At 44.6% G+C, this 23,326-nt stretch overlaps 1 protein-coding gene across 1 annotated transcript in view; it reads left to right on the top strand.

The window, feature by feature from the left end:
- Positions 1-21,037: 21,037 nt before the first annotated feature.
- The window catches only part of PCCA (propionyl-CoA carboxylase subunit alpha), a 265,701-nt gene continuing 263,412 nt past the window's right edge, over positions 21,038-23,326 (top strand). Inside the window, exon 1 of the mRNA XM_048933195.1 lies at positions 21,038-21,147. Coding sequence (XP_048789152.1) covers positions 21,088-21,147 — 60 coding nt within the window. The 5' untranslated portion in view covers positions 21,038-21,087. The remainder of the gene's footprint in view (positions 21,148-23,326) is intronic.

Genomic DNA, 23,326 nt, shown 5'->3' with positions numbered 1-23,326 from the left:
GCTGGGTACAAAGGGACTCATTCAGGCGTCCCATTCAGCCCTGGGGTGGCTCCTTGTGCAGTCCCATACAGAGCCCACCAGAGACACAGCCACGTCCACCAGGATACTGAAGACCATCCAATGCCATTAAGCCAGGAGTATTGATTTTGTTCCTATCCAAACCAGTGGGAGATACGTGGGAGGATGGAGTAGCAAAAATTCTGCTTTTAGCCTGAGATATGGGCTTGAGCACTGAAATTTATGGGTAGCACAATCCTTTATCCTAAATTCTGCATGAATGAGACATAGCTATAGAAGTCGAGATTTTTGTCTTTAAGATATGTTCATTTAATGCTGCTAAATCATAATCCTTATATGCATTCCTGCTTTCCTCTGAGGGTTCAGTGGATTTCAAATAACTCCTAGACCTTGTGCCATCTCTCTATGAATAAATACCTCTTCCTCTCTGTACCTGCCTGCATTTTGCTAAGCATGTCCCATGGTGGGGTGCATTAGCAGTCTCCAAATGGACAATGCTCACATCTGTGGTGCTATGAGGAGCTGTTGAAGAGATAATTGTGATATCAAGAGGATGGGTGGGAAGAACAGATAAACTCTGAGAATGAACAAACTGGTTTGATTCAACATTCCAAAATGGGAAAGACAGAGACCTCTCAGCAGAACTGCTTTCAAGGAATGGATTCGATGAAATCTCAGTGGTGTTATGGGCATATCCCATTTGCTCAAGAAGTTTTGCTCTTCTGTTTATTATCAGAGAGGCTCTGATGTTTGCTCAGCTGGCCCATCCTGATTCCTTGCCCTCTGCTGCCCATAGGCGCCTCTGTAGCCATGCTCCTGCATTCCTCATATCCGGCCTCTGTATGGAGTGGAGAGCTGTCTCCTGGGCAAAATGAGTCCTTCAGGTTCATTGCCACTGATCTGAACTACAGCCAAGGCATGGGATGTTCTCATACCACAAGGGCTGGGTTTTAAAAATCCCATGGGCATGGGGCTAGTAAAGAGCAGAATGCACAATTGCAGTTTATTTCTTGGTGACATTTCGACATCATCTGAAGGCTCAATTGTGCAAAGGTGCACCCCATCAAATTCCAGCCCCAGGTCCCGTGTTGGTTTTGCATAGGTCTGAGAGGCAGTTTGTCTTATGCAAAATGCCTGAAAACTCAATTCCAGGCTTCTGTATCCATAGATTGGATGGAGTGGTCAACAAACATAAAAGTTCCTCCAGTTCTTCTGAGTAGGCTTGCAGATGGCACCAAGCAACAAGAGTGGCTGTGGGCACCCAGGAACCCACTGGGCACTGCTGCCTCTCCCCACAGGGTTTCCCCATGTTGGGGTGAAGGAAACATCTGGAGCACCTTGCAGGACTGTCCCTTCTACATCTTCCAACATCAGATTCACATCCTGAAAACTATAAATCAGGAGAAATACGTGCTAACTGCAGCATACGGGCAGAAAGCTTGTGTGCTTTGAGAAAAAGGCATCGTACATCTAGTTGGGAAAAATAAAAAGCATATGCTTGGAGCTGCTATCATATAAACACAGGGCTGGAATGCAAACTTTTCCAGCTCACAAATAAGTGGACTTGCTGCCCAGCATAGTTCCTGTATGCTGAAATTTAAAGTAATTAGAGGACAGCTGCTGGGCTCCGTTCTGAACTATTAGTCTTGTTTTTATAACACTCAGGATATTTTCTTCATCTTCAGAGGTATTAGATTTCAGTTTGCTACATTTAATGCAATATAAAATTCTGCAGCCATTGACTGCAATTGCCAACATACAACTTGGGAATTAATGTCCAATGTGGAGATGGATACTGAAAACACTTTCTGCTCCTACTTTACCTTACAAGCAGTGCTAGGATCGAGCTTGTTTTCAAGGGGCTCTGCTGCCCTGAGGCTGAGACCCTAAGACTAACAGAGCCTCGTAGATGTCTGATGGCACCACAGAGCTTCCCATGGGCAGGAGCAGAACAGATTGCCCCCACTTTACTGGTGCGATAACTCAATTTTAAGATCTCCATCTGAACCCCATAGTTCCTGCCATTCACAGTTTTAGGAACACTGATCAGAAAGTGTGAGTTGTTGTGAATTGTGTGGCACTGTGCCTGTAACACAATTTGTGCCTGAAATCTGGCATTGTGTTTAGTGAGAACTATTGGTGATAGGTGGACGGCTGGGCTGGATGATCTTGGAGGTCTTTCCCAACTTTGGTGGTTCTATGATTCTATGTGCTGTGTGTGCTTATCTCGACTACGTACAGTAGATACAGCAGCAGATGATTTCTGTTGTTTCATACTTACCTGTTGCCAAACATGTTCAACTTAATCTTCTGCTTTCATGTGATCGTAATCAAGAATATTCAATATCTTCACATTTCCTCTCTGTGGTTTTTGCCCCAAGATGTTTTCCCCAAGTCCTTTTTACAGTGTTCTTTCATTCTCTGTTGAAGTGGTGATGGTTAAAACAAAACAGTAGTTTTCTACAAGGAATAAACCTCCCAAACCATGGAAGAGTCAGAGCAAAGTTATCATAGACACAATCCGTATCACAGTCACATTTCTTCTCAGCTGCATTAATTTAGACTGTTTTGCTGCACAAACTTTATATTTGGGGAACAGAATTTAAGAAACTTAGCATAGGTTGTTCCCAGCACTAAGCCTCCAGATATATATTGTGCTCATTAAGTGCCTCATTCTTCCATCTACATTTTTGTTTCCAAGAAGCAGAGATTGTATCCTCTTTAGGATGAATAACTTGGAAAGAAGGAATTTACAAGCTCCACAAGATTATTGGTTCCAGATTTTGTTCCTTTCTTTTTCCCCTCTGCACATAGTTTGAGATGCCTTTTCCTTAGAATTTGAGCTAAATATGCTGAAAACACTAATGCTTCACAAAAGTCAAAGATGAAGCATTCAAATGCCAGTTGATTCCAAGGGCTATGACAACAAGATCTCAGGATCTAGGTTGATCCCCAATGACGCAGCATCAAGAACGTAACATCAAAGACCACTGCGGACTTGATTCAGCACTTTGGTTTGGTTTCTCTAAAGATTTTGCATCACATTTAACCCATCACTTGGACGTAAAAAAGAGAAAAAAGATTTGCCATGTTATCAGAAATTGACATGGAACCCGCTGATGCATACAAGGAAATGTCTGATTCCACAGAGTCAGCACAGCTCTGCTACTTTCATGTTTGTACTCAGCCATCTAGAGACTCTGGGCTTAGACAAAATACTGCTATCTATATCTATTGCTAGTTTACAGAGGCATAAACAACTTCAGGAAAATAAATGGAAGCTTTGGGCTGTTCACTGCAAGAAATACATTGAAGCACTGGAATATATCCAGAGAAAGCCAATGAAGCTGTGTAGGGTCTGGAGCACAAGTCTTACGGGGAGTGGCTGAGGGAGCTGGGATTGCTCAGTCTGGAGAAGAGGAGGCTCAGGGGTGATATTACTGCTCTCTACAGTGACCTGAAGGGAAGCTGTAGCATTCCAAGTTGGCCTCTTCTCCCAGGTAACAGTGACAGGGCAAGAGGGAATGATCTCAAATTGCACCGAGGTGGTTCAGCTTGGATATTAGGAAATATTCCTTCTCAGAAAGAGTGGTGAGGCACTGGCACAGGCTGCCCAGGGAGGTTCTGGAGTCCACATCCCTGGAGGTGTTCAAGAAACATGTAGACGTGGCACTGAGGGATGTTGTTAGTGGGCATGGTGGGAATGGGCTGATGGTTGGACTGGATGATCTCAGTGGTCTCTCCCAAACTTAATGATTCTATGATTCCATATATAGAAAACTAGATAAATTATGCAATAGGGATAAAAAGATCCCATAATGTCATCTCATACCAGTGAGTACACATTTTGAGTTCAGTTTGTCTCTACAGGTCAACTCAGTTCATCTGAGGCTGCACACCAGTGATACATTGGTGTCTCATTACAGTTAGGATGACTTCCCTTCCCTCTGCTCCATTTTGGTATTTCCCAGACAGCAAAGCTGGCCAGCTGTGAAGAATTCAATAATTTTCCCTATCACCCTGTAACAGAATAGCTGTTTCAATGGGTGATTAAGCTCAATTTGTCTCTCTAGCCTTAATTTTTTTAAGAAAGTGAAGGTTGGGGTGGGTAAATTTTCACTGTGGTTGTGAATAAAAGAAAAAATGAAGTAGAACTCAACTCAAATAAATCGAATTTCATTTTGGAGTCAATCTGAGAATTAAAATTGCTCCATGTCTCCTCACCCTTAAAAGAGGACCAAACTCTGTTCCAGTCTGCTGTGTGTCCAAGAAAACTCCCATGGAGAGCAGCAGCAGGCAGTGAGAAACTGACCTTGTGCCAAAGCTGGGGAAGGTGGAGGCTGTGTCCCTCTCAGTCACTGGCACGTGTCATTGGCAGCAATGAGGAAGAGGTACCAGCATTTCATGATAGAAATCCTCCTTTCTCTAAAGAAATAACTTGAACCGCTGATCTAAACCTAGGGACTTAATTCTGTTAGGACAATTTTTTTTTCACATGGAAGTTCATATTAGTGGATAACCTTGCCTCAGATTCTCTGTAGGCATGTCTGCCTAGGATGTTTGCTCTAATCAGCTCTCATTCTAAAGACAATTTTGTGTTTTCATAGTAGCACAGAATCATGGAATCATTTAAGTTGGAAAGGACCATTCACATGACACAGTCCAACTTCCCTGCAATGAACAGGGACACCAGAGCTACATCAAGTTTCTCAGAGCCCCATCCAGCCTGACCTTGAATGTCTCCAGGGATGGGGCATCTGAACCCTTTTGGGCATCCTGTTACAGTGCCTCACAATCCTCATTGTAAGAAACTTCTTCCTTATTTCCAATCCAATTCACCCCTCTTTTGGTTTGAAACCATATTCCTCAGTGTCCTGAACAAAAAGAAATTAGTACAGCTTTTCTATATGGACTTTTGTATTTGCCTGCTTTATAGCTGCAGGACTGTGATATTGTTAGCTGGAGGACTGTGATATTCCTTATCCAGTTTTGACCATTTATAGCACAATCATCCAGACCTTCCAAGAACTGCCTAATGCCTTTTCCATATCTGTCAGAAAAGCTCATGCAGTCTGGAAAACACTGTGGTATTTGAATGTATTTCTCCAGATACCATTAGCAAGGACATAGGAAGAGACATTTGTCTCTCCCTCACCTCTGCTTATGTCTGAATGAAATTAGATTTCCCACTTGGCTGCACGTTTTGTTTTTTAATCATTTTTCTCCTTACCTCAGTAATTAGCAAAGTGTAAATGAAAAGTCATAATTAATTATTTGAAGCAAAAGCAGTGTATCCCATGTGGGAAAATCCGTACATATCTCAGTTTATAAATCAAAATTAACTTGAATTGTTTACAAAGTGGTAAATGAAACACAATACAGCTTGGAATACATCACTGACAGAGGGAACATGGAATCATAGAATGGCCTGGGTTGAAAAGGACCACAATGATCATCTAGTTTCAACCCCCTTGCTATGTGCAGAGTCATCAACCACCAGACCACTTACTCAAGGAAAGTTTGGATTTTGTGTTGAGGGACATGGTTTAGTGAGTACTATTGCTGAGAGGTGGATGGTTGGACCGAATGATCTTGAAGGTCTTTTCCAACCTTGGTAATTCCATGATCCTGCGATTCTGTGAGACCAGGCTGCCCAGAGCCACATCCAGCCTGGCCTTGAATGCCTCCAGGGATGGGACATCCACAGCCTCCTTGGGCAACCTGTTCCAGTGTGTCACCACCTCTGTGTGAAAAGCTTCCTCAAGGATCAGCTGTTCTGGCTCACACATTTTATCAATATCTTCTTCTGATTCATGTTACCTTAAAAATGGTGGAATCCCTGTGTTGCATAGGAATGCGTCCACTGCAAGATGGGTCCCAGGAGTTGTACTAGATAATCTTTTTGGGTTCCTTCCAACTCTTATTGAAATAAATGCACCTCTTTGGGAGTTTTCTAAGGAGGCTGTTTCCTCTCCTTCCAAGCACTGTTGTCCCCAGGATGAGGTACTGCTTGGTGCCAAGTGCTGGCACTCCCCACATCGTGCCTTGCACTGGGCTTGGACGACAGCACTGGCACAGCAGCAGAGCGAGCTGGCGGCCGTGTTTCTGAGCACAGCATGTTTGGGATGGCCCTGATGTGATCCAAAATGTGCCTCAGTGCTTCCTCAGCAGGTTTTGCAATTGAATTAGGTGCCTGACTGCAAAGGCCTGTTCCAGAGTAACAGAGCAAAGTTCTTCAAATTAAGTGCCTGCTTACATCCAACAGGTGATTACCAGCCCCCAGTACTGATCAGAGAGCTCAACACAGCTGGGAAGGAACCACTGGACTTCAGCCCTAACTCATTGCCAAGGTTTTGGCAGCCATCCTTGTCCTGAATTTGAGTCTAAGTTTGTTTCCAGAGAGTTTCCTGAGTGATAACAGAGAGGATAAGAGCAGGTGTAGGGCCAAGGGGCACAGCGTGGCAGTTCTGGGGAGACCTGTAAGCTGTGGGGGCCATCCTCTGGGCACCTTGGTTGCAGCAAAAGCAGGAATGCATGAGTTATAGAGGCAGAGAGAAGACAGGCAAGAAGAAACACCAAATAAAACCTAGGTGGTAGGGCACTCAGCCAGAAGAGGGAAGACTCCAGGCCAAATGTGTAAATAATCCTGAACAGGCAGAGCAGAACTCAGTAGCCTGCAAACCTGCAGCTAAAAGAGTCTCCAAATTATCTCTTGGGGCAAGGGATTACCTAGAACCTGGTGTTCCACAACCTAGTGCTTTTGTGCAGCAGGGCATGCTCTTGCTGTACAATAAGGGTGTTCAAGGGTCACCTAATCTGCTCGCGATATCAAAAGACGCATATAATATATTTTGCAGTTACCATGTAGGGTTTTCCTACACAACTTGTTAGATTTAGGCACTTTAATCACGTCTCAATCCTATGCTGAAGTGCTGTTCTTAGCCTCACCCGCGTACTTGTAGATTTGTTCTGTATTCTTATGTACGTGTACACATGTATATCAGGATCCTCTCTCAGTCAACAGGCTGCAAGGATGGTGTGACATCTACTTCCCATTCTCACCCACTGCTGCTGACCTCACAACTTGTGTGATATTCCAAGTGGTGGTCTCTCCTCTGCCAGGAACCAGGAATCATCTTATAGTAATCTCTCCAAACGGTCAGAGGCTACAGCCAAGATATGGGCTGAAGCCATCTCCCTTTATGAGTTAACTGCTCTGTCCACCCCCTGCAGAAGATGAATCCCCAGCCATTCCAACCATGCCTTGCACAGGAGCCCAGGCAAAGAAAAATTATTTTCTAAAATGACACTGCTGTCATTTTTATCCCCAGTGAAATGGTACAGTTACAACATACCTGACAAGGTAAGGCTGGCATACATTCGAGGAAGCAGGGCTGAGGGAATGCATTTAGCCTTCATACTGGGAAGTTTCTCAGATTCCACATCTTTACCTTCTTTGACCGAACACAGTGTTAAGTACAGAACCTACTCAGCTAAGACCCTGGTGCATAAACACCTGGGTAGGGATGAGCAGTAGCCTGTAGGACTGTAGGTACCCAAAAATCCATATCATGGGTATGCTGTAGTTTATGCAGAGGAGAAATACAACCACAACACTAAAAAAAATTATTCTGGAGTTGTGTGTGGCAGTGTATTCTTGCTTTTTTTTGAAGTAATACAGATACATGCCATCATTCCCTATCTGCCTCTTGACAGATGAGAAATCTGATGCATCTAAAAAAGTTTTTTTCCAGAAATATTGGCTTTTTTTTTCACGTGTGCCACACTCACGGGAGATAATAAGAATTATGGTGGATTAAGAGAAGTATAGGGCTCAAACAGTGCAATTCTAAATTAGGTCTATGTGAAGATCACAGGAAGGAAGACGCTGTTTTTAAAGGAATCAGAATTGAGACATATTTCTCTGTGGAAGCAACATGAAGTTAACGTAACACCATTTAGGTTCAAAAGGAGTAGGAATAGCAGGCAAGTTGGCTGATAAAAGTAGGTTCTTAGCAGAGATGGACACAGACAAGTGTGGAAAACATGGACCTAGCTGGCTATATTCCAAGCATGCTTGCTGCTGAGAAGCAGGTAACACATGCTATCCTCAGGAGTAAGGGCTGTTCCCCATGCAGATGAGATGAATGGTCCCCTTTTGTCCATTGAAAAAGAAATTAAAAAAAAAACAGCTTTTTTTTTAAATTTAAAAATAAAGAAATATTTTTCATTGCTCTGAGGCTCAGGCATGGTTGCATAGATGATTGCTAACCAGCAATCCAAATTTCTCATATACTTTGAGCAGCGTGTGAGACAGCTAGTGCACTTTGGAATGGAATGGACCAGGAAGTGTATGGGCAAAAAGACAGGGATAAGACAAGTTACACTTTTGCAGCATCAGCTGTAGTCACTTCTTCTTGATGTCCTCTGAAAACAAATTTTGCTGTTTGCTGCAGGCTGGTAAGAGCGGACCAGAAATCATGTTTGATGACGACTAGAGACACAACATTATCTCCTAAGAAGCTAGATAATGAGAACAAGAATAGTGGAGAAAATTTGCCAAACATCCAGGCTTAAAGAAGAGTATAGTAAACTAAATGTTCAATTTCTTTTTCTTTTTTTTTTAAAGTCAAATTGATTTCAGTCAACTTCTCAGGCCATCAGAATCCATGCAAAATTTAGGACTCCAGAATTGAAACTATGTGAGATGTGATCTTCTGCCCTTGTGATGACCTTGTGAGGTTATGAGCCCTGCTATGTCAGAGATAACAAAGTGTACATCAAATCAGTAGGGAAAGTTCTATGAATGGAGGGGGAAAAAAAGTGAAAAAAAATAACAGACATCAAAAGAAGTTGTAGCTCTGTATGGCAGAAATCTACTTGGACACATAAAAATATCAGCATAATCACATCTTAGGAAAAATTTCTTTACCACAAGGGTGATCAAAGACTGGAAGAGGCTTCCTAGAGAGGTCATTGATGCCCTGTGCCTGTCAGTGTTCAAGAGATGTACGGACAATGCCCTCAGTAATGTACTTTTGGCAGCCTTGAAGTGGCCAGGTAATTATACAAGATGATGTGGGACACAAGCCCCACATTGTGCCAGGCTGAGCCTAGATATGGGCTGGGGAATGGGTGGAGCACAGCTGAGACAAAAAAGGCTCCAGTCCCTTTAGTGGTATGCATGGAGGTCCTGGGGAAATCTACTGGGGACAGTAGGGTTTAAAGGTGTCCTCAGGACCCTGATGAGAAGTCGCAGATCACCAAATCCCAGTCTGGCTGAGGTTAGCAGGGCCTTCTGTGTCCCTCTGTGTCCGTGTGTCCCAGCCCCTGCTCCAGCAGCACCACCCAGAGCAGGGTGCCCAGGCCCACGGCCAGGCGGCTGCTGGAGAGCTGCAGGGAGGAGACCCCACAACCAGTAACCTGTATGCACTCTTGGTCTTTTGACTGAAGTCAAAACCAGAAACATTAGACTGTTCTGGAATTTGAGGTATTTTCTGCAAAGACACTTTTTTGGGGGCAGTTAATATGTGCAGTATTCTCATCTAATCAACTCCAGGCCTTGATAGCATTGCCCAGAAGAGGTCTAGAAACAGATTATAGGTGACTGAAAGCAAGGAAAATGCGCATAGACCTTTGATTTACCCCATGTTTAAGAAGGCAGGCACTCGTACGTCATCCCTAAATAATGAATACACCATGGCATCACTGAAATGTTTCCTCACGAGAACAGCATGTTTTTGGCTGGTTGCCCCAGTTCACAGTCAGGGGACAGTCAACAGCTGTGCAGTCAAGCACCCAATTTTGTATGCGAATCTCAACTTTTCATTTTTTGAAAATTCAGTCCAGATTTCCTCTCATTCTGAGATTTCATGTGTTTGCAAATACCAAACATGCTGACTGAACTTTGGAAGGCTCTCACTGTAAACATTCCGTATTTTTTCTCACAGACTCCATTGTTACAAAATTACAGATGACGTGGAAACAAAAACAGGTCAAAAACAACTGCAAAGCATGCAATTTCTGTTATGAATCCATTGCTCATCATATGACCTCATATTTATGAAGGATGCCAAAGTGTTGTTTTGAGTTTGCATCTGTCTCTACCAATATGGGTTTACAAATATGAAAGACACACAAAAGTTTATCGAAGGAAAAGTGGGAATCAGAATACATTTTAGCTTAAAGCTCACGTATTATACTTGGTACCTGTGTCTCCTACTGGTTGTATGAGACATTCTGGATGTTTTTACTTCAAATGTCTAAGGAGTGTAATAAAGTGATTGACATAAAAACTAGCAACAGTCCAAGTTATGCTTGTCCAACAGGTGACAAAGATACCACTTAATGGTACAGCCATTAGCAAAAGCCATCACTAGAGGCTGGTACTGCCCTGCTCCCTGCAGCTGCAAATTCAACATCTGATCTGGTGTAGCACCATGTGGATGTGGATACTATAGCCTGGCTGCTTTGCTTTCCTTTCTAGATTAATATTTACAACTGTTACATCTTCCCAAGTGGCCACTAAATATTTCTCAATGAACTAAAAGTCCTTCTGGGCTCTGGATTATTTATGACTTCTCCTACTCCCTTATATACTCATATATATTCAAAACTTTCCCTAACTCCTAAAAAATACCCTATATAAGTGTTACAGACTACTAGTAAAAAGACTAATATACTAAAATACCTCACTTTTCAGAAAGTGTAATCTACAGAATATACCTGCTGCTGCATCTTTCCTGAGGGTGTTTTCGTTAATTCAAGAGCACACTTAATAAGGTGTTGTGATTTGCAATAACTCTGTTGACAACAGTTGAGTTCTTGTATCAGTGTAAATGGTATAAATATTTTTTCTCCCTCCCACATTACATTTGGGGAGAGAAACTACCATTGCTACAACAACTGGTAGAACAGGAGGTGGAGTAGTCAGATGGTTTAGTCTGTGCTGTAAACTCTTGCTGAAGAAGAGATAAGACTAGAGGAGACTACTTGTAGAAATATTTGCAGAAGACTGCCACTGAGAGCGTAACATTAACATGGCTGTAGTCAGCTAGATAGGTTTGATGTAAAAAGATCCATTTTCCCTGGGAAATGCTACTATAAGGGTGATGCTGCAACAAGACTTGAGGACTGTATTGGTTTCACTAGCGTGCTTTTCAGATGAAAATGCCTCTGTGTTAGTCAGAAAACTATTAGGATTACACCAACAGCAAACATATTTCAGCAAAATCATCTGTTTGAGAAGCAGAAGAGTTGCAAATCACATTTCTGTGTCTTCCCAACATTACAGAAGGATCCCATACCAAACAGGAAGCTCTGATGGGGTAAAGGATGAAAGGTGAGATGGGGTGTCCTGCTGCAGCATGAAGGAAAGGAGGAGTGAAGGCTGCTGTGGCTGGAACACCACACTGTGCTGTGTGCCTCCCAAGGAGCTGCGCTGTCACCTTGAGATGTCACTGGAGTTTCACTTGTTCCTGGGTCTGTGGCTCAGATGCATCCTATGGCTTCATCCCCATGGATACAAGGGTATGTGTCTTGTAGAGTCATGAGAGTGGGTCCTCTGACATGGGACATTTTAATGAACGAGCTGTTCACCTGTGTTTATTGATGTATTAGTCTGCAACACTACTTATACAACTGTGTGATCTATATCAAGCTAAATAAAACAGTAACCTTTTTATGTAATTAGCAATTTGGTATTTGCTACAGGCTTTCTTGTTGAAATCAGTATCAGATTCCTACTTTATTCTCTCCAAGCACAAAATACAGGTATGACTTTATTTTTTTATTATTATGTGGGGTGGGGGAGGAAGGGGATTAAACAGTTAGCACTTATATAATGCTTTAAAATGCTCCATGCTGTTTTGGTTAACAAGTCATGATCTTTATTGGTGAATGCATGGTGAGAGGCAGCCAAGCCTCTACCCTGCTTTTATGCATGCACCTGTGCAACAAGCATTATACCTGTGTAACATGCTTTATACAGTTTTGTAAGCTGCAATTGCCTCAGCTGCAGCATGTTATGCTTTATTTTCCTGCTGGAATTTGGAAATTCACAAACAAGTCTCAAAACAGGCTTAAAACCTGCTTTAGAGGACTACTTCAGTGGCAGAAAACAACGGAGCCTCTGTCTCCATGTATCTACCGCAGCACTCAGCCTCTTCCCTGAGGTGTTGGACTTCAGACACATTTTATTAACATTCTGGAGTTGTACCCTCCTGACTAACCAGCCATTAGCTGGCTCACTGATCCTTAACTGCAGCTCGCTCTCTCTTATATAGGCAGCATTTCCCTTAGGTTCCGAAATAATTAGTCTCACGGCTATGGATGTGATTTCCGTTTAAAGGCATGCAGAAGCCACACCTCCACCACTGCTGGTGAGCATCCTCTTGCAGCTCCACTCCTACACTGGTTGGTATTCACAGAGCACCATATTCTAATTCTACTTAATAATTAGGCTTATACCAGTCATCCTTACATTTGCCTTCCGGCGCAATTTTCAGCACAGTAAGCAAGGAGTTACCCACACAGAGCTCCCATGGCAACATGTTATTGTTAACCGAAGTTGTGTGCATAGCTGCATGTGCTAAAAACTCACCCAGGGCCAATTCAGCTGTCAGATACATGGGGGCAACTCCCACGGGATGTCAGCGAAGGCTTGGAGGGCAGAATAATCCTACAGAAACACAACACTGTGCTGGGGTAATAGCCAGCCAAAGCACTGACAAGTCAGCATTGTAAGCAGCCCTGTTTTGGACAACAGAGATAAAACCATGCACTCAATCCTGGGTCAATCCTGACCTAAGGGCTTCATCCCTGTAACCTGTTTGAACACTATTTCACCATTTGTGTTCTCCTGCAAGGTGGGGCATCTCTGTACTAAGGAAATGATGGTGCTCTCTGATGAACTAAAAGCAGTGCAACAGTTCCCTTCATAGGACTGGAGAAATCCTACTCTTCATTTCAAAATATAGAAAAACACAGCACCTCAGGATGCTGTGGTCACCTTATAGGCTTCAGCTCATTTCATACCCTCTAAATTTAGGGAAGAAAAATGAATGCAGTAAAAACATGGTGCCTGAAAAGCTGCATATTGTATACAGAGTCACAAACACCTTTTCTGACCACTTGGTGGTCTAAAATTTCACTGGTTTATTTTGTTTTTAATGACATTATGCCTTTTGTTTAGTGACCTTCAATTGATGGGATGCATCAAAAGCAATCACAGTAGCAGTGTGATAAAGACATTTACTTACTGAAAGGATGGATACCTAGTCACTGACTTTGCTTCTGGTATTTATTGTATTCTACAATTGCAGAGTCTCCAGGAATACATTTTAACTCCTGTTACTCAACATCACAAACCAGTGAGAACAAAACACGAGCAGGCAGACAGATAGATCCCAACAGAAAGCGCTGTGTGGTGTCTGTTCCCCACTATGAAGGCCTGAGTGCAGTGCTGGGGATTCACATGGGCTGTCTTTTCCCCTCCTGTGTCTCTGGGCATCCTCACAACTTGCCAGTGGTGGGCAGGACTTGGTACACTCTGCCCCAGCCAAGATTCCTATGAGTCAGTGAGGCTCTGCTGCAGGTACAATTACATACCTCATTTTTAGGTGCCTGCTTCATATGCAGTCAACTATAGCTGTAAAGACTGCAACCAGCCACCTTACCTTAATTACAAATACAGCAATGTAACTTCAATGTCTGAACACCAGCCCTACTTTTGCAAAAGTAATTTCAGAAGCTGTATCTAGAAAATACCATTCTCTTTTGGAGGTGGCAGCAGCAATTCTCTCCCTTTCTCTGCACACGTGCACATACCTTGTCTGACATGCCTATTTCTTACAGGTATGACTGCTTTCCTCTCTTCGATGTAGGCTCAAGCATACAAGGCCAGGGAGGGAGTCTTATTTCCCTAGGAGGACAGTACGTCTACAATCTGTACATTTACGTTCTTTCCCCCTTATTTTTAAATTCCACTTTCCTTGATAAGTCATTGCAAATGTCCTTTTTAAGCATTTCCTTTGATCTGTCTTTCCAGTAATTAAATTGCCTGCTTTTAAATTGCTGTCATTTATAGTAATCCTAATTAAAACAATTTCCCCAAACTTCAAATGCTGATTCTGAATTCTGGTGTGAAGAGAATGAATAATGATTCCCCATGTATTCCCTTTAGCAGTCTCTTTTTCCTGTACAAGGAAACCAACTTCTCACCTGTCGTGTTAACTAAGGGAACAACCCAGCAAATTTTTATCTCTGCCATTAAGTCTGATTCATCCAGCAATTTGTGGGAGCTAGTTACAGGAAGATTTGCTTATGTAGGTAAGGATGTTCTGAATCTGATCATTTGGATAAGCATACAAGTATCTATGTGTACCAAGAGCAGACATGAGCCCATGCAACCTGAATTTCTGTACTGATGTTTTAGAAGATGTCCTGGACAAGATGGTAATCCATACAGAAATCAGAAATGAATATTTGTATAGGATGAAATAATTATCATGGATACACATCTATCTGTAATGCTTCTCATTTGTGCCTGAGTAATTCATAAAGCGATGATCTGGCTGCACCTATTTCAACTCTTCAGAGAATCAAATAATAACTGCAAAGTGTCTGGATTATATTTGTGTCTCATATCTAACCTGCTCTACTCTAACTTACTACAAACATTGAACATTGCATTTTTATGGCATATACAGAGCACTAAGTGACAAGATAGCTTATGAGCAACTGTGACAGACAGGAGATGGTAAAAGATACATAACGGGTATGTCCAGCTTCTATCCATCTACTGAGGCTGTGAAACAATTACACATAATTATATTTACTTCATGCTTTTATATCTACATATCAGAATGCACGTTGAAGGGCTTAATGGTGAGGCTGTCAAAAATAGAAGTACTTTTCGAAAACCAAGCCATGCAATATTACAGAGGAAAAAATGATTAAGAAGTCCTTTGTTCAAATGGAAATACAGAAAACATGTTGTTTAAGTAGGATTTTATTTTCTTCTACTCAAGTGATGAAGAGGCTTTTGTAAAGAAAGGCTTTCATCTTAAACACGCAGTACTCCATCACAACATAATTACCCTAATTTGTATTCAGCTGTAGAAATGGTTTTTTTCAGCTTAAACAAATTAAGCAACAATCACTAAGCGCACATGACCAGCATTTTTTCAAGTAACCTGTTATCAGCTCTGGCTACAGCTTTATCTTGATAAAATGGAAATCCCGTTGTATTTTCCTACTTTTCCCCTCAGGATTATGTCAGACAAATTGCCTGAAGAGGCTCTGTGATTCATGGGCTGGAGCAAGGGACAGAGTACTCAGGGATTATTTCTTACAGCCTTACTAAATCATTATGTGATCCGGGTCAAATCCTTCCTGCCTTTGGGCCTCTATTTAGGAAAGAGCCTAAGTATGTACTTAACTCCAAACACATGGATGCCCCAGCCATGCTCAGAAGGACCTTTAACAGATGCATGTGCTCCCTGGTGAATAGTGGCTGTTCTGCTGCTCTTTTCATCTGGCTTCAGCTGGCACTTGTGTATTCTACCTATATTTATGTTATTTGTCCTTTACCTGTGTAACTATGAGTATCCTTGCTGCTTGCACACATCCTTCTAATTGTTAAACTCTAGTAGCAGATCATTTCGTTTCAAATCTTTCAGTGCTAATAGAGTTTGATCCTGCATCAGAAATCCTTCTGAGGTAGATAGTTTCCAGCAGGAGTCAGGTGAATGGGAATGTAGCTACCTCCAAAAAGAGTGGGAGTCATCAGGTGCGCTCCTGAAGTGCTTCAGAAACAGAACTCACCAGGCAGATACGTTGGTTGGATAGCACATGATCAGTGTGTCTGCTGTGATCTCCTCTGGTACAGCTGAGATCACCTGTCAGAAACACGGGAATATATGGTAGTGGTTGGGGAATGCCACCGTCACCTCTCCTGCTTCCCTTCTTTTCCAGCCATCCCTTCCAGGACTTTCCTGCTTTTTTCAATCCTAGCAGCCTGTCTGACAGCAGCAGGCGTGAGGGAAGGTGAGCAGAGGTGATCACAGCACAGGCAGGGCAGCGCCCTCACGGGCAGGGCACAGGCCCAAGGTAACTGAGCAGGGAAAAAAAAGCAGGGGTTGCGATAGCAACAGGTGCCATTAAGAGGCCATCAGGTTAGAGGTCATTTGAGGAAATCCAAACAATTCAGAACTGGGCATGGGCACATTTATGACGTAGCTCAGTACATGGGCTGAAATGAAGATCCTGAGCATGAGCAGAGATGTGAGTTGAGGTCCCATGACATGGTAATTAAGGCCCAGTACAACCTTCCCTCCCATCTCACCTCACAACAGTTTGGGTTTTGGGGATGCTTGCTAAAACAGATCCTGATTTTGGCCAATGCAATTGGTTCCCAGGAGTGCTCCTCAGGACTGTAGCTCCATCCATTAATGAGGTGTTAAACCTTCCCCCAAACAGCACAGTGTTTGCCCAAAATTTACTTTACTGGGAAGTGGATACATGGGGAATCAACAAGTAGATGCAAGGTAATGATTCACATCTGATGTCATTCTGGGAAAACTGAACAGTAAATCAGGATCAGGTACACCCATGGTACAGTTCTGAATAGGCCTTATGACCCATGGCTGGGCTGAAATGCAGCCCGTGGGCTGATGGTGTGGGTAAAAGCAGAACAGTCGGAGCAATTAGGGTGCATGGGTGCATTTGGAGCCAAGCATAGCCTTCCTCAGACCCCTCTCTGGGCTACAGGTGGAGCGGATAGCAGTTGTGTCTCCCTCAGAGACAGCAGAGAGTGAGAAAGCAGTACTGGCGATGCTGGTCTCCCTGTGCTGAATATCTTACTGGTGCTCAGGCAACCCTGAAATCAGTGCCTCAAATCTTGTCTTTGTTAACTCCAACACCTTTTGAAATATCAAAATCTAGTGCTTTCCAGCACCATATGGTGAATCCATAGCCCTCCCTTGTCATCGCTGGATCCAAGGAGGAATGTGAAACTGTGGTCTCTGAGAAATTGATACCAGAACAAATCTGCAAAGATTTAAAGGGCTTAAATGCCCTTCACAAAAAAAAGTGAGGACCAATCAGGAGTATCCTCATGGCTGATATGAGGATTATCACCCATGTATTATATGTCATGCCACATACAGGAGAAGACATTAATCATTCTGAGGAAAATGAGATGGAGTTATCCACGAAACAGAGATACCCTTGTGTTAGAGAGCTGTGGCGAAGTTAACGCACTGCTTGACCTTGAGATTCAGCCTTCTTGAATTCCTTTTCATGAGTTTGACATTCACAGTGCTTCCAGCTGAAACCAGAAGGAAATGGATGCAAACACAACTTCTAGCTGTTACAGCAAGGCAATACATGACTCACTGGAGACTGTTCCTGTTGCCAGTTCTGGGTGCCACCATCAGGTACAGATTTGGGCAGATCTTTTCTCTCAGACCTGCTACCTTTTCTTCACTCAGTGTTCCATTCCCATCACTGTGCTCAGAAGGGTGATTGCTCCATGTACCCAAATGCAAAGCCTCCTTTCCTCCCGAGCAAACTGGGTTGCCTCTCTCTGCCCCAAACTTTCACTCCCTGGCTGGAATCCAAACTAATGATTTAACTCTGCTAAAATTATTGTCTCGTTTAAAGAAATCCATCTCCTCCTTTAGCTTGCCCATGCTTAGGAATAGCAAATTCCACAAGCAATCTTGCATTTAAATGTACTGAGCAATGAACCTCCAGGGAATAAACACTACAGTGGGAATGCACCAAGACGCAGGGCTTGACAGCCCCGACAGCCATTGCACAAACCTTTGTTAGCCCTGACAACACTTTTTTTTAATCAAAGGAATTACAAATTTGTTAATCCTTGGGGTTAATGATTTAGAAAGGATCAAGAGCTGTTTAAAACTGTATTCATATTACAAGCAGGCAGTACATTTCAGACTTTTAGTCAAGCAGCTGTCACTCCATGTGGAGTGACAATGCCATAGAGAAGACGCTCAGAAAACTTTTGCCCATGTGCTAGAGTTCTTCAATGACTTTCAGGTACAGAAAATGCTCTGGACCTCCCTGAGCAGATGACTCTCCAGTCACGCAGAAACTCTGAAAGCATAATACAGGTGCCAAGCAGCAATCCTAGCTAGGACTCCTTTATCTTTAGCTTACAAAACTGGTACTTTCTTTGCTTTTTCAGCACACAGAACAGGAATTCACCCTCCAAAGGTTAGGACTGCCTGTTAAAATGCAATTACAGTCATTAACATAGCCTCCAAATTTGTTTTCCCTTGACTCCTCTTCCCAGCTCTAGTGAGCAGCCACAATTACTGCAAAGCATGTGCTGTGTAAAACCACTAAGGCAGTATGAAACCTTATAAACCTTACAATCCAGTAATGACTCAGGCTAGACTATGATAGACTGAAATCTCTGCTTCATGAAAACCCTTCTCTTAGACTCTAGCATAAAACAAACACCTTAAGGAGGTGGTGAGACCTTTAGACTGCAGTAGTTTGAGCCCTTCTGGATCCCCTTCTAACATTTCTTTAGGCTTGTTGCTAACCTACAGACTACAGTGGTACATATATTTTTTGTTCTTTTTGAACTCTGAATTTCACATTCTCATCCTTTTCCTCCCTGAGGAGCTCTCTCCAGACGTCTGGATCTCTGCCACTTTGATGCAGCCTTGCAGAATCTTCCAGCCCATGAAATCACAGGAAACACAACTCCCACAGAGACATCACCCTGCAGTGTCACAGCTCTTATGATTCCTGTGCTAATATCATAAGAAACATCACTAAACACTATCACTTAATCGCATCCAAATATGAGGCCTTTCCAAAAGGTGCGGGTATCCTCCTTGGTTTCTGGTGCTATTTAGGGCTGTGTGTCTCACAAACTGCTTAAATGGTCTGGAAGTCACTTTTCCTCCCAGCCTTCACTTTGCATCCCCCATGCTCTGTTTGGGATCCAGTTAACTCTAAGGCAGACAATGCTTATTTTCTTCTATTTTTTTCCACTGCACTCTTGTCAATAAATTTTAAACATCCTGAGGATGTGAAAAAGTTGGAAGCTCTTTCTGATCTAAATTGTCAGTCCAGAGGAAATCAGATACCCCAAGACAAAAGAAGTCTCACCCTGCCAATGTAAGAGTTCTTTCATGTTTCCCCAGGCAAACCCACACTGCAGTAAGCAAATTTAGTAGAGTGTTGAGGCACTCAGTGCTTCAGTAAGCCTCAATGGCCCTGACCAGCCTCATCTGTGGCGTCCACCCACATCATCTTTCTTTGGTCCTGAGGGTCCATTTAAGCTTAGGGCTGAATTCTGGTCTTGTTTTGAGCTCCGCTGTGGCTGTGTCTGCTTCCAGTTCTGTCTCTGGCTGTCCCTCCTGATGGGACTGCCAGGATAGATCTACACGTGAATCATCATCTCAAGGGGGGATGGTCTTTGGCCTTTGTTCAGACCCTGGGGAACTGTGCTCTGGTGGGAAGGACACTCTCCATATTATGTCCCCCCTGTGTGACCCCTGCCTGGTACCTGGTGTTCCTCTGGGGCCTAGGCTGGGGGAGCCTAGGCTGATCCTGAAAAGCTTGAGGGCTAGGTGTCTGTGAAAAGAGACTTGGCCTGACTAACTGGGAAGCTGGGTTGAGGTGGTACTTAGAAGAGACCACATAGACCTGGAGATTTTAAGCCCTCCCTGGTCAGCTTCAGGGGATCCCAGCGTTCCAAAGCAGGCCAACCTGCAGGTTCAAGCCACCTCCTGAAGCATGGAGTGTGGAGGAGCAGGATCACCCCTGAGGAGCAGCAGTGAGCCCAAGACCTGGGCAGCTGGTATGGGGATGAACCACAATGTCTCGAAGGAGGATCCCATGCTGGCTTCCCAGTGCATGTGGCTGCTCTGGGCTTTGGGGCATTTCTGGGACTTAGCAACCCCTGAACTCTAACTTTTAAATCTCACAAGTGAATCTTGCACAAAGAATCTTCACAGTCAAGATTTTTCCACAGGTATTTTGTGCAGAGACGTATTGCAGCTTTGACTCAGCTGACTCTGGGGCTGAATGACTGTGTCACAGTGTGTGGAGCAGAATGGTGACAGAAACACAGGCTGTTTGTAGAATATATAATTCTCAAAAGAGTACTCCTAGCTTTGAGTTCTTCAGTCCCAGGCTTGTGTACAATGCATTTCATGTCCTATAAACTTGATACGGAACACTTCTTATTAGGTAAAGGAGGAAGGATTACAGTCATTCCACTTTTCTCTCTGGCTTACAGCTTAGAAGTCAGATGATGACACAACAGCTTCTGATTCCTGTCTACACTTAGAATTATATGAGAAGACTTGGGTGTCTGTCTTTTGTCCAGGATTCCATCAAAATAATCAGAGAATCATAGAATAGCCTGGATTGAAAAGGACCATAACGATCATCTGGTTTCAACCCCCCTGCTATGTGCAGGGTCACCAACCACCAGACCAGGCTGCCCAGAGCCACATCCAGCCTGGCCCTGGATGCCTCCAGGGGTGGGGCATCCACAGCCTCCTTGGGCAGCCTGCTCCATAATGAGAGAACGCCGGTGCCTGCTGTTCCAGCCCCTCCTACCCCCGACCTTTCCCCACCGCAGGCAGCCCTTCCTGCACCCAGCTGGCTGCCAGTTCCCCTCTGCGCAGTCCCGACCAGTTTCTCTCGCAGCTGCGCGGGGGGAAAGGCTTTGATGCAGCGCTGCAGGTGGCTGCTGCGCCTCAGCCGGGCCTGCAAGCGCAGCGCTGCGGAGCGACGGACGACACACCGGTGCTGCTCTACGCTGCCTGGCAACCCTGAAAGGAGCGAGCGTGCTCGGAGCCGGAGAAAAATCACGAGGATGCCACGAGACCAGGCGCGCTTTCCGCGCCGCCCGCAGCAGCACGCTCAGCCGCGGGCGCGCGCTCAGAACTCGAGCCCCGGGCGCGCGGCCGCCAACCCCTCGCGCCCCCCGCGGCTGCGGGGATTGGCTGCGTGCGGCCCGGCCCCGCCCCGCCCCGCGCCGCGCCGGGTGAAAGGGTGTCCGGGAGGGCGGCAGCCATGGCGGCGGTGTTGGTGCTGCGCTACGGTGCGCGAGCTGGCCGCAGGGTGCTGCGAGAGGTGAGAGCGCGAGCGGTCGGCGCTGGGGGTGGTCGGCGTGTTGCCGTGCGAGCGCTCGGAGGTCTCCCCTTCTGGCCGCGTTGGGGAAGGGAGGAGTGGGAGATTCCTGTGCTGGTGCTGCTGCGGCGGTGGCAGGCGGCTCCTCCCGTGCTGGGGGCTCGGAGCCGGCCGGAGCCTGGCGGGCCGTGCACGGAGCTCGCTGAGCCTTCGGGCTTGGGGACAGCGGGGAGTCCCGTGATTCTGGCACGGCAGCGGCGTGCGGGAATGGGAAGCGGCGATGGGGGTTGAGGGCCAAAATCCAAGCCCTGTGTCTGAAAGCAGTGTCCAGATGCTCCATGAACTCCAGCAGTCCGGGCCGTGCCCACAGCCCTAGGCAGCCTGTTCCGTGCCCTCTGGTGCAGACCCTGTCCCTAACCCCCAGCTGCCCATCCCCTGCTGTATGCTGCTCCTGTTTCTTCCTTTTCTGTCACTATGTTACATGTGAGCTCATGAAATCAGAGGGGTAGGGCGTAACTGAAATAGCACTTTAAATGTGGTAAGGATTTCTGTGTTATTTTTGCTGTGGTATAATAGAATCGTATATTGCTGCAAGGGGTTACTGCTTTCTCAAAGGTGTTGTCTTTTAGCCACCCATTGCTCTGCTTAGCTGTGGTTATTTCAGCTGTCACAGCCCTCTTGTGTCATACTGCTCCTCTTACTTTTCCTGGAAATGCGAGAAGCTCGTTGTAGAACTATACTAATGCATTTGGTGAGGACTTCACGTGTCTAGAAAGCTGAGGGTGTGGTATAAGTGTCTCTCTAGAAATATGACTCCTAAAATATACTGCATAAAGTTATCACGTGCCTTTAGGGATTGTGCAGCTGCATGAGACTTGTGTGGCGAGGTTTTGGTAGTGAGGGGGTTGTGAGCAGAGCCAGTGGTGCCCCTTGTCAGAGCACAGCTGGCTGCAGTTGCTCCAAATGGACTTACTGCTGTCAGAGCTGAGCTGTGAGCAATGCTGGATGTGCTCACTGAGAGCAGATTGAAGGAAAGGAGAAATTGCTGCACAACAGCAGCTGGGAGAGAAGAATGAGGAATGTGTGGGAACAGCCCTGCAGCCATCCAGGTCAGTGCAGAAGGAGGGCAGGAGGTACTTCAGGTGTAGAGCAGCAGCTCCCTACAGCCCAGGAGAGGCCCATGGAGTAGCAGACTGTCCACCTGCAGCCCACTGTGCAGAGCAGATCTCCATGTGCAGCCATGGAAGAGCCCATGGAGCCTGAAGGAAGGCATACACTGTGGTATGCACCTGCAAGTCAGAGCTGCAGCCTGTGAAGAACAGTGTGTAGTAGAGCAGAAGGGCTGGAAATTAGCTTTTAGTTCTTACTGCTCATCAGTTATTAAAAGATAATAAATTACATTAATCTACCTTACACAGAGTCTGTTCTACCTATGACAATAGTTTGTGAGTGATCTCCCTTTCCTTATCTGAACCCATGTACTTTTTTTTCAATCATGTTTTCTCTCTCTGTTCTGTTGGGGAAGGGGAGTGATAGGGAGGCATGATGGAGTTGAGTGGTCTGTCAGTGTGAAGACAGCACGGTGACGTAGGTGATTTGTGTGGTTGGGCAACCAAAGTAATTTTTAGCCCTTAATATCTCTGTGTGAAAGTCACCTTCAAGATTTCAGTCACTAGAAAACATTTAATCAGATTTGTGTGGGAATTATTGATAGGTTCTTTTATACTTTGCTCAAAGGCAAATGTGATATAATGTAAGTCTTCACACTCTGAGCATTTAAAAAAAAAAATAATTCATAGGACTGGTAGCTGCTCACTTGTCCTTGGTGACTTGTACTCTCCCATGGCAGTCAGTGAAAGACTTGTGGGGGAAAAAGGGTGGTGAGGAAACAGAACAGGGGATTCAGTGGATTGCTCTAATCATAGAATCATAGAATGGCCTGGGTTGGAAAGGACCACAATAATCATCTGGTTTCAACCTCCCCTCTGTGTGCAGGGTTGCCAACCACTAGACCCGGCTGCCCAGAGATAATGCCCATATCTAATGCTGAACACTTCTGTGCCAGATTTTATGCAGAACTAATTCGGTATGGACTATAACTAAAGCTTCCTTTTGAGTGCTTTGCATTTGTGAAGCGAGGAAAAAAAATTGATCTTGAAAGAAGGCAGTAGCTACTGTGTAA

The sequence above is a fragment of the Lagopus muta genome, chromosome 1, assembly GCF_023343835.1.
Source record: "Lagopus muta isolate bLagMut1 chromosome 1, bLagMut1 primary, whole genome shotgun sequence".
Classification (NCBI taxonomy): domain Eukaryota; kingdom Metazoa; phylum Chordata; class Aves; order Galliformes; family Phasianidae; genus Lagopus; species Lagopus muta.
This window is presented reverse-complemented; position numbering and strand designations above follow the sequence as displayed.